Below are 12,311 nucleotides of genomic sequence, written 5' to 3' on the forward strand. Positions count from 1 at the left end.
CTGCACGTTTGGATACTGCTGTTAGACAGTAGTGGTGGCCGTTCTCATTGGCAATTAACTGGAGAATGTGGACTTTTTAATAATATGTGAATTGCAAAGTTCCTTATTTTTATGAGTGCAATATAAATATAGGTGTCTAATAAGAATGGAATAACAGTAACCCTGTTAGACTATGAATCACTTACATGCCTATATTTTCCCTTAGGATTACCCTAGAAAGCAGTGGAATGCTGCAAATCCATAAACCTGGCAGAGAAGACATGGGCATGTATCAGTGTACAGCGGTAAATGACCGAGGATCTGACATGGAAAATTCACACTTGTATTATGCAGGTAAATTGTGATCATGAAGTACTTCATGATTTATCTATGTCCTCTGAGAGAAGTAAATGTATGACTGATTATTTAGTTCAGTTTGGAGGCATTATAATACTACTAGAAAATTCCCATTTCCCACTCCAAATTCAAAAACATTTATTACCAACCAAACATTTAGACCCCGATTCATCAAGACCAGCGTTGTTCCTGACGATTTTTATGAGAGGACATGTTGGAGTCAGATGCTCCTGATGTATTAATCATCAGGCATGTCTACAAAGTGGAGTGCGCCTCATCACAAGTTTTACTCCCATCAGGAGCTGGGTAATATTTTGGTATAAACTATGCCACAGCTTGTCATAACTTAAATGAGCTGTGATGTGACACCCCTGTTCTGTCCCAGATCCATCCCCAGTTGGTCTCTTTTCTGCCCAATTTGGAAGAGCTGAGTGAAACCTGAGTGAAAACAGCAAAAGTTGCAAAATATTTTGCAACTCCATTTTGCAAAAAAAATGTGACTTTTCAAAACAATAAACGGTACCACAATTTGGGCATAATTGCTTTGATGACAAGGGGCCTTAGTGTATCCCATTCACACACCATCTCATCCCACCCTCTCTCATTTGAAGTCCCTCAAGGCTCTCTCATGTGCCTCACTTTTATTCATCTTTGCTTTCAGCCTGGGACAGCTTCAAGTGCTATGGCTTCCAGTACCACTATACCTTTGACTTTGCTCTGCCCTTCAATTCACACATCAAAGCCATTTATATTTCCTGCCACCTCCAGACCCTTAACACTTTTAGCTGCCATTTCTTCAATCTAGAAGCAACATAAATGCTATTACAGTTGTGGCCAAAAGTATTGACACCCCTGCAATTCTGTCAGATAATACTCAGTTTCTTCCTGAAAATTATTTCAAACACAAATTCTTTGTTATTATTATCTTCATTTAATTTGTCTTAAATGAAAAAACACAAAAAAAATTGTCATAAAGCCAAATTGGATATAATTCCACACCAAACATAAAAAAGAGGGTGGACAAAAGTATTGGCACTGTTCGAAAAATCATGTGATGCTTCTCTAATTTGTGTAATCAACAGCACCTGTAACTTACCTGTGGCACCTAACAGGTGTTGGCAATAACTAAATCACACTTGCAGCCAGTTGACATGGATTAAAGTTGACTCAACCTCTGTCCTGTGTCCTTGTGTGTACCACATTGAGCATGGAGAAAAGAAAGAAGACCAAAGAACTGTCTGAGGACTTGAGAAACCAAATTGTGAGGAAGCATGAGCAATCTCAAGGCTACAAGTCCATCTCCAAAGACCTGAATGTTCCTGTGTCTACCGTGCGCAGTGTCATCAAGAAGTTTAAAGCCCATGGCACTGTGGCTAACCTCCCTAGATGTGGACGGAAAAGAAAAATTGACAAGAGATTTCAACGCAAGATTGTGCGGATGTTGGATAAAGAACTTCGACTAACATCCAAACAAGTTCAAGCTGCCCTGCAGTCCAAGCGTACAACAGTGTCAACCCGTACTGTCCGTTGGCATCTGAATGAAAAGGGACTGTATGGTAGGAGACCCAGGAATACCCCACTTCTTACCCCGAGACATAAAAAAGCCAGGCTGGAGTTTGCCAAAACTTACCTGAAAAAGTCTAAAACGGTTTAGAAGAATGTTCTCTGGTCAGCTGAGACAAAAGTAGAGCTTTTTGGGCAAAGGCATCAACATAGAATTTACAGGAGAAAAAAAGAGGCATTCAAAGAAAAGAACACGGTCCCTACAGTCAAACATGGCAGAGGTTCCCTGATGTTTTGGGGTTGCTTTGCTGCATCTGGCACTGGACTGCTTGACCGTGTGCATGGCATTATGAAGTCTGAAGACTACCAACACATTTTGCAGCATAATGTAGGGCCCAGTGTGAGAAAGCTGGGTCTCCCTCAGAGGTCATGGGTCTTCCAGCAGGACAATAACCCAAAACACACTTCAAAAAGCACTAGAAAATGGTTTGAGAGAAAGCACTGGAGACTTCTAAGGTGGCCAGCAATGAGTCCAGACCTGAATCCCATAGAACACCTGTGGAGAGATCTAAAAATGGCAGTTTGGAGAAGGCACCCTTCAAATATCAGGGACCTGGAGCAGTTTGCCAAAGAAGAATGGTCTAAAATTCCAGCAGAGCATTGTAAGAAACTCATTGATGGTTACCGGAAGCAGTTGGTCGCAGTTATTTTGGCTAAAGGTTGTGCAACCAAGTATTAGGCTGAGGGTGCCAATACTTTTGTCTGGCCCATTTTTGGAGTTTTGTGTGAAATGATCAATGTTTTGCTTTTTGCTTCATTCTCTTTTGTGTTTTTTCATTTAAGACAAATTAAATGAAGATAATAATACCAAAGAATTTGTGTTTGCAATCATTTTCAGGAAGAAACTGAGTATTATGTGATAGAATTGCAGGGATGTCAATACTTTTGGCCACAACTGTAGATGCCAGAATACTGCTACCTCCTTCTCTGTGGCCTCCTTTAGAACAGCATTTTGCACCTTCAATCCGTCCTCTACTTCCCAATCAATCCACCTCTCCCCTCACTACCTATCTCTCTTTAAAAATGACTTTCAGACTATCCAAACCTCTCCCCTCCAAACTAATCTCTTCTCCAGTCATAATCTCTGTTGTTGACAAGATCTTCTTCTTTCACATCTAACAACCATTTAAAAGATTTTTTTTGTGCATCCTCCATACTCTGGAATTAGCTACCTAAGCACATCAGATTGTCTACCACAATTAAAACCTTCAGACATAACCTGAAAACCCTTCTCTTCAAGATAGCCTGCAGCCTGGAATAATCCCACAGCCACCTCACTACCACCAGAGCTGCTTTCTGTTAGGCATCAGGTTTCTGCGTCTGCTCTGCAGGAATCCAGAGCCTCACATTCTGCGGTCTCCTGCTGTCTTTCTACTGCAGAGGAGATTACTTTGCAGCAGACCGCTCCAGAGCCTAAGTCCCTCTGTGCTCCTACTGGGCATGCTCACGAGACGATCTCCCATTGGAGATTGGGAGTCACGTGCCCAGGTCCTGTTCCAGATCTCATTGGTCCATCTCAGAGATCTGGAAGGTCCCGCACGGCTATAAAAAGTGCGCATGGCGTTTCCGCCATGCGCTAGTATAGACTATACTTGCTATGTGTGAATGGTGACGGATGTATGATTCTGGTGACTGACTCATTATAAAACCCCTTCCCTCTGATATTATGTATGTGGATAGGGAATTAGTTTAGCAGTCAGCGCCAGTCAGTGGCAAGCCTTAGGCCACTGCGCACACCGCACCTCTACGCTAGCGTCTGACATTGCGCTTGCTTTCTAGCTTTGTCGTCGAGCGGCAGTGTCCTACGCAGCGCTGCAGTTGCAGCCCTTCTTGGCGCTCGCAGCAGCGACGCAGCACACACGGTAGGTCTAGATGGACACAGCTCCTCTGTCTTAGGTCCTGCTCCTGTGACCAGATACCGTGTGTGCATTTTCCTGAGGCCTGTGACACTAACAGGCTCAGCGTTTTTGTATGTTTATGTTGCGGTGCCTCTGTGTGTGAACAGAGCCCGCTCTGCGCACTTCGGGTGAAGTTGAACCCGTGCGCATTAAACCGCCATATTGCTCCTCTGTCATTACCTAGCAGCGGTGTAACACCTACTGCACGGTGGACCCCGAGCAGCGAACGCACTTTATTATTTATTTTTATTTAGTGCATTCCTAACACTTTCAACCCCCTACTGTCTACTTCTCCCATATCTAGCAGATTGCATGTCCTTGTGGACATGGCTTTCTTTCACTCTGCACCAGTCTGTCACTGTTAACTCAAGTTTATTGTGCTTGCTTAGTATTTTAGGTATGTATTATATACATCCAAATTTGGACTTATATTAAAAACTAGCCGAAAGAAGAGAACCATATATGAAAATAAAAATTAGACTTTATTATAGATTAGTAAAAATATTGGTTAAAAATAGCACAAAGCAAAATATAACAAAGTGCCCAGTAAGAGGAACTCCAATCATATCCAAACGATGGTGAAATGTCACCATAAATACAACACAATTGATGTATGGGTACCCTGGGTTCAAACACAAATTGTATATGAATATATGTAGGTTAAGTGACCATATAAAAACTAGAATGGGTGTAGCCCATAGAATAGAGCCCAAGGGTCCGATAGATCATGTATATGTGAATAATATGGCTAGAAATACTGTGCAATCATAAGTGTAATGAACTCAATTTCTGCTCCACCAGTTGAGAGTTCTCCTTCTGTTCTCCCTCTGGTGACAGGAGGTAGTGAGGTTGGTTTAAGTGGTAGTGATCTGCCACCTGATGAGGAGGATAGCGATTGGATCTCTGGAGTATCAGACTGAATATAAGACAGCCAACGCCCTATCCTGGTGCTGGTGATTCAGTCTGCTTCTCAGGTCTGGGACTTCAGCTCTCTTCCAGTCTTCTCAAGTTAAGTTTGTTTTTTGCTAATGTTCACACTTGCGCTTGTTGGTCAATTCAGTTTCTTGTGTGGTCAGCTAGCCCGTGCTGGGGCTATGCTGAATTTCCACTCTTATTTACCTGTATTTGCCAATTTGTCTTTTTTGTCCCTTATTAGATTGGCCTCTTTTTGCTCTGTCTCAGAATATTTCAGAGTGCTGATATAGTGGGAGAAGTCTAGTGACTTCAGGGTTAATTTTGCTATCAGAAGTGATGGACATTATTTTGGTAGGGTTTTTTGGCAGATTGCAGGCAGTGTCTTTCCTTTCCTTTCTAGTTAGTCGGTCCCCATCGTTGGCTCAGCCTATTTTCCTGCCTTTGTTTGTGTTTTCATCTTGTTTCACCGTCAATACATGTGGGGGGCTGTCTTTCCTTTGGGGTCTGCTCTGGGGCAGTTAGTTTTCCTCTTTTCCTGCTTTAGGCTTATGTAGCTCTCCGGTTGTGACGAGGTGTCTAGGACCATCGTAGGAACGCTCCACGACTGCTGCTAGCTGTGTGGTTAAGATCTGGGATCTGCAATCTGAATAGTTACCAACCTCTCTGGTTTTCTGAGACTTAGCTTGTTGTTTTTTCCTCCTCGGTGACCCATTCATAACACATAAGGTTAGAGGTCTAGGAGTTGTAACTATAGTGTGCTAAGCATATGGGTGCATGAATCATCTCATAATCAATCTGCACCTAAATCAACATAAATATTCTACGAAATGATCCTGTGGTGCCAACAGTAATTACATGGGGCACAATACCTGAGCAAAAAGACCGCTGAACCAAGTGATATAGATGGATTGGGCATCCATCCTCACCTCGACGTACGTTTCGCCCTTTGCTTCTTCTGGGAGTGTATTGTGTATATATATATATATGTAAATCCTCTTATTATGTACAGCATTCCAAAATTAATGGTGCTTTAAAATAATAACAATAATAATAGTAATCTCTCTCAAGCACAAGTCTTCCCTTTTCCTATTTCCTATTGTTATTTTTTGTCTCTGTTATTATAACAGCCTTTATCTCTCAAGGCTATCATACAATTATCCCCCTGCCCGCAAATGCCTCCCCTATATAATTCCATCCACCAGCTGACACTGACACTTCTTGACTTATCTCCTAGTAGTGCACCATGCACAGCCTTTACATTACTAATCTCTTGTCCAGAACAGCTCTATTGTCTCAGCTTCACTTGAATTCCCTTGCATGAATCTCCAAACTTCCACACCTTCCAAGTTCATGTAATATACACATTCACATAACTTGACTAGGGGTATACTATGCTTTCTAATGTAAGTAGATATTATTTATTATGCTTTGATTATATATTGCTTTACATACATTATCATCACAGTCCCCATTGGGGCTCACAATCTAAATTCTCCATTAGTATGTCTTTGAAGTGTGGGAGTAAAATGGGAAACCTGGAGGAAACCCACGCAAATATGGGGAGAACATACAAACTCACTGAAGATGTTGTCCTTGGTGGGTTTTGAACCCAGGACTCTGCAAAGCAACAGTGCTAACCACTGAGCCATTTACTTTTAACCACTGAGTAACTGACTTTTTTAAACTGTAATAAGGGAAAATGATGCCACTAAACATATACCGGTAAGTGGTGTTGAAACTAATGAAAGCACTGTATATCTTGGTAATTGGAATAATGCGATCTGATCTTTCTTTCGTTATAGTATAATAATGATGACATAAAAGATTTTTCTAGCGAAAAACAAAGGCTGCATCTTTATCTGACATATGACTACCATTATACATTAAATCAGGAGCTATAGGGTTAATTCTAATTGATTTTTTATTACTCCATCCTGGTACCCTATGCTGGAGCGATTCAAACCCATGAAGCTCTGACTTCCACAGCCAGTCAATAAGTGGTGCTTATGTGGTCTATAGCCCTATTCTTTCTTTTGTTGTGCTTTCCTAAGTTACTCTGTGTTCTGATCTCATCTTGTATTTGGACAACGATCTTGGTTACTAATTTTGTCTTTTGGCATTGACCCTGCCTGAATCTTCTTGCCAACTTATTCCACCGAGTGGCAACGCAACTGACTCTATGGCTCCAGCGAAGGGGTCTCTGTGCAAGTCCAAATCCCTGTAAATGCGTTTAATGGTGAAAGCAATGGCAAGCTCCTTGTATTTTGCAAACAGAGTGGCTCACGCTAAGATTGTCTATGGAAGCTCTATTATCAGCTGCCAGGCTACCACAAATAGTGCCACCATGACATTAAGTTTGCTAACACAGTTTATGATGTACAATAAAAATTATATTGTGGTACCATGTTAACTAGAAAAATCGATGTAAATGCTATTATGCCCCCCCAAAAATGTTTTTTTTAAGAGGGTTAGCCTTTATTGGCTAACCAGAAAATTATATTTGCAATGTTTCAGAACACAGAGGTTCCTTCAAACTTGCATGATGAAGGAGCCTCTCTACTTAGCTTCCCAAATATAATTTTTCTGCTTAGCTAATAAAGGAATGAAAGTAATTATATTAACCAAGTTTATATAAAGTTTGTCAAATTGAATGTTATAGTTTTGTCTGGCTACTGACGTGACAGGGCAATTGAAAAAACTAATATCATCAGTAGCGCGGGCAGCAACCTTTCCAGCAATAGTAGTACTAAATGCAAATCATATTTGGCCTGTTCTGCAAACTCTGGCAAACACATTAGAAGGGAGGAGGTGGAATGGAGTACATGTCCCATTGCTCATCTCAATCACAGCAGGATGATATAGTCTCTGACAGTGACACCATCAGCTGTAGTAGTCAGTGTTCTGCTCAGTCCACCACCTTCTCAGCATACCAGCTAATTTTGTACAGTGCAGAATTTTGATTCACCTGCTTCTATTCTGCCCCAAAGTTCCATAACCCACAGCACCATCGTGGCTAAGGAACATACTACATCAGAAAAGCAGAAAAACTTCATCAAGTTGATATTTTGGATAGCATAAACAGGCTGCCTTTATTCTTGGAAGATATAGTGCCAGAGGAAATGGACAACATTATTCTAATGCCAATGTGTGTTGCATGCTAGTAGCACTCAGAGCCAGGGCAAACTTCTGGGTAGGAATCAGGCGGAGTGTGTGGGCAAGGAGCACTGGCCATTTCACACACAGAGGCATCTGTCAGCCAAATCATGGATGAAGATGATGATGATAATGATGTGTTGGACATAACATGGAAAACCAGGCTGGCTGGTTGCAATACACAGAACAGGCAACATGCGTCTTGTCTTAAACCGCGACAATGCCAGAACATTCTGGCTGCCTTACAATCAGGCAAAATAACCCACACTCCATGATTGCCTCATGTCCTAAAATTAAGGCTATGTGCACACGTTGCGGATTCCGCTGCGGGTTTTTCTGGGCGGAAACGCAGGTAAAACTGCAGGTAAAGTGACCTGCGGTTTTCCTACGGTTTGGTCTGCGGTTTTGCCCTGCGGTTTCACACCTCTACTATGTTAAAGGTGTGAAACCGCTGCGGAATCCGCCCAAACAATTGACATGCTGCGGTTTGTAAACCGCAGCAAAACCACGCAGAAAAAACCGCAGCGTGAGCACAGCGTTTTTGAAAACCCATAGGCTTTCATTGTACTGTACCATGTCAGTGGAACTGCTGCGTTTCCGCAGGGCCAAAACCGCTGCGGAAACGCAGCAGAATCCGCAACGTGTGCACTTAGCCTAATAGTGCAAGATTTGTTTCGTAAATATACACATTTGAGAAAGGCCATGACAACCAATCAACACTGTGGAATTATGACAATGAAACAATGGGGCCTTCGGTCGTACTGGCCGGTATAGAAAGCTATATGCTGCTATGTTTGTGGGAGGAAAGGTATATTTTAAGCAAAGTGATGACTGCTGGATTTTCATGCATAACTCCTGCCTCCCACAACACTGTCCACCAGACCCCTCTGTGATCCATGCAGACACAACATTCCCCTGCCTGTGCCAGCATTTGGGCTAGAAGAGAGCCGCAAAAACATCTATAGTATATTTTACATGATGGAACAAATGTTTTTTCTGCCATTGAGACAAACTGGCGCACTTCACCAAACTCCGACACACTCAAGTCAAGTTCAGTCATACCTAGACTGTGTCCTTTCTCAGGCAGGTGCAATGATTTTTGGGTCAACAAACTGGACCAGTGGCAAGACCTCATCCAATTTGCTATCAGAGTTATGTTGTGTCCAACCTCAGGTGCCGTGTCAGAGAGAGTGTTCAGTGTGGCTAGTGGATTTGTCACACCAAAGCAGACTAGGTTATCTGCTGTAAACATGAAAAACCTAACATTTGTCAAAATGAATCCGGAATGGATCGGTGCAGACTTTCATGCACAGATGATGATTAAATCGGCCCTATAATTGGTTTTCCTGCCTGACTATCCATTTACTGATGTCTACACCGTTCTGCTGTTACCAGTGCTAATAGACCACTAATAGACCACTAGTGCTATTTGACCATAATCAGGCGTCTGCTCCCTGTTACTCATGTCACCTATACTGTATTACTGTTGATGCCGTGGCTGCCATTGCTGGTTGTAAACGGCCAAATATTTACTTGTCTGCCTTTCTTTAACTCTCAACCATGCTGATCTTGGAGTAGTCACTGCACAGCCGTGCTAACTACACACCTCATAGTTCTAGACTGTGTTGCTGCTGCTGGGGCTGTCATTGCTGGCCCTAAAGTGACAAGCATCTCCTTGCCTACCTTGTCTTAACTATCTGCCATGCTACTCATTCCACTGGCACTACACAGCTAAACTTGCCTCATTCCTCCTTCCTGACCCCTGTGTTCCATAGTGTATAGACTGTACTACTACTGCCGGAGCTGCCATTGCTGGCACTAAAATATCAGGGATCTCATTGCCTGCCCCTTCTTACTATGCTTCACCTGCCACAGCCCCTATAGAGCTATATCCGCCACACACCTCCTTCCTGTTCACTGTGTATTATAGTTCAAGACAGTACTACTGATACTAGGAACTCCCAAGCTCCAGAAAAAGAGAGGATAGTTTTTGGATGGTTTGTTAAAAAGCCAGTATAATTGCCAAATCATTTTATGATAGCAAATTGGTTGTGGACCACCAAAAAAGCAATATTGTTTTTAAATTTTTGGTTGACAGGCAAGTATTTATTCAAATTCAAAATTGTACCATACACCGTTTTTATCTCCCTATTTAAAGGTATAATTTTTGGACAGTTTGTGAAAAAAGCTCACATTTCTTCATTTAACAAAGTGCAAAAACTCTTTGTACTTCTCAAAGAGCGATAATTATTGCACTCAACCATGTCAAAATTCCAGTTTCTTCTGTTTTCTCCATCCGTCTATAAACATCATTGCATGCATCTGGCTCCCCAAGAGGAGTAATTTTTAGACCGTTTACACAATTTAGGTAGCCTAAAAAGGCTGATACTGCAGTGTGTTGTTAAATATGCTGTTGATTTCCTCTGATGACCATCGGCATTCACATAGCCAGATAGGTTGAAATCATTTTGATATTAAAATGCTGTGTTTGCATTACAGAGCTCATAAACAAGTTCAAATGACCCCAAGGAGAACTCATAGTGTTCTTCACATATTTTCCATGCAATTAGAGGCTTTTAAATTATTTAATTCGAACAAATTTGTTCTCTGCAAATTCAATTTGTAAGAGAAATTTGTCAAAGCCAGCAAATTTGCATTTCAAAACATCCACTTATCTCAAGTCATAACTACCTAACTGATGCCTACTGTACCTCTGGAAACCTTATTTGTCTCAAAAATGGGACCCCTCTATTCTCGTTTATGGGAGAGGTGCGAAAGCTGCAGAGAGGTGGGCACTACTGTATATCTATTGATAACACATCCTGAATACCAGTTTTGTCATGATTTCGATTTATTAGGATTAAAATAACAAGTTTGTAATGCTTTGATATGTCTTTTAATAAAAATTCTAAGAGGGCTGTTAAAGATGTCATCAAGGGGACCATGAGCTTCAAATTATTACTATAACTACCTTGTATATACTTAGCCTAGTGAATATATAATCCGGCATGTCATGTATTACTTGACGTATAATTTATTTATCTTTTTGACTTAAAGAACCTCCTATGATCCAGTCTTCCAGAAGGAACATAACCAATATTGATGGAGACCACATTTTGGCTATTGTGGGTGACATGTTGGTGGCTAAAAACGGAATAAATGTAACTCTGGAATGCCCTGTAAAAGGTAATGTAGAATAATTCACTCATACTGAACAGTAAATCATCTAATAAATTGGGACTTGATGTTGAGTAACATAGGATCACATTGTGCTAATACATCACAACTATTGATAGTGAACAGTATCGTGTGGTGTGAACCACAAATTACAGTGACTGTGACCCGACGGTGAATGGGAATTCAGCCTTGCTTGATTTCTGCATGATTACACGCAGTTCTCTTTTTTTTCTCGTACCCGTTCTATTTGTGTTTTTAATGGATGGAACCTGTACCTTTTATATTCTGTAAGGATGTTCACTGAGTTATGTACAAAATCACCCTACAAGTCTATAGACCTGTGAAAATCTTGAACAGCATCTGTGTGCAATGTGTGTGCTGTCCGTTTTTAACCCCTTAGTGACCGGGCAAAGTCCGATATCACTTTATGTGGCAATAACTCTGGAACGCTTTAACAAATCCCAGTGATTTTGAGAATGTTTTTTCGTGGCACATTATAATTTATGATAATGGTAAATTTATGTTGATATGTTTTGTGTTTATTTATTAAAAAAAACAGAAATTTGACAAAAGTGTAAAAAGAAATGCAATTTTCAAAATTTGAATGATTATCCCTGTAATCCAGATAGTCATACCACAGAAAATCATCATTAAATAACATTTCCCTCATGTCGGCTTTACATCAGCACCATTTGTGAAATGTTATTTCATTTTGTTATCCATTTAGGAGGTTTAAAATTGTAGCAGTCATTTTTCATTTTTTCAAGGAAATGTACAAAATTTAATTTTCTGAGGGACCTATCCAGGTTTGAAGTAACTTTGAGGGTCCTATATACTGGAAAACCCCCAAAAGTTATACCAGTTTAAAAACAGCTCCCCAACATATTGAAAACTGCTGTCAGGTAGTTTATTAACCCTTCAGGTGATTTTCAGGAATTAATGGGTCATGATCCACCCACGGCTATTATCCCATTAAATACCGGTGTCAAACACTGACAGCGGCATTTAACATGCGCTTCCGGCAATTGCACTGGAAATCTGCCCACCGGTGACCTCCGTCACGTGATCGCGGGTCACCGGTGGTTTGGCATGACAACCGGAGCTCTTCTGGAGACCTCTATGGTTGCCACTGCCGGCTCGTTGTGAGCACCACCCGGTGGTTGGCACTCATAGCAAGTGAGTAATTCTACTACTACATACAGGCAAACTAATCATCGCCTGTATGTAGCAGAGCCGATCGGGTTATGGCAGCTTGTAGTCTCCCATGGA

At 41.3% G+C, this 12,311-nt stretch overlaps 1 protein-coding gene across 1 annotated transcript in view; it reads left to right on the forward strand.

Annotated features, from left to right (window-relative positions):
* The window catches only part of ADAMTSL3 (ADAMTS like 3), a 774,261-nt gene that overhangs the window by 689,925 nt on the left and 72,025 nt on the right, over window positions 1-12,311 (forward strand). The window contains exons 22-23 of the mRNA XM_073568559.1: window positions 206-333; window positions 10,923-11,051. Of these exons, the coding sequence (XP_073424660.1) occupies window positions 206-333; window positions 10,923-11,051 (257 nt within the window). The remainder of the gene's footprint in view (window positions 1-205; window positions 334-10,922; window positions 11,052-12,311) is intronic.

The sequence above is a fragment of the Dendrobates tinctorius genome, unplaced genomic scaffold (assembly GCF_039654945.1).
Source record: "Dendrobates tinctorius isolate UK_male_01 unplaced genomic scaffold, ASM3965494v1 ptg000022l, whole genome shotgun sequence".
In the NCBI taxonomy this organism is placed as follows: Eukaryota; Metazoa; Chordata; class Amphibia; order Anura; family Dendrobatidae; genus Dendrobates; species Dendrobates tinctorius.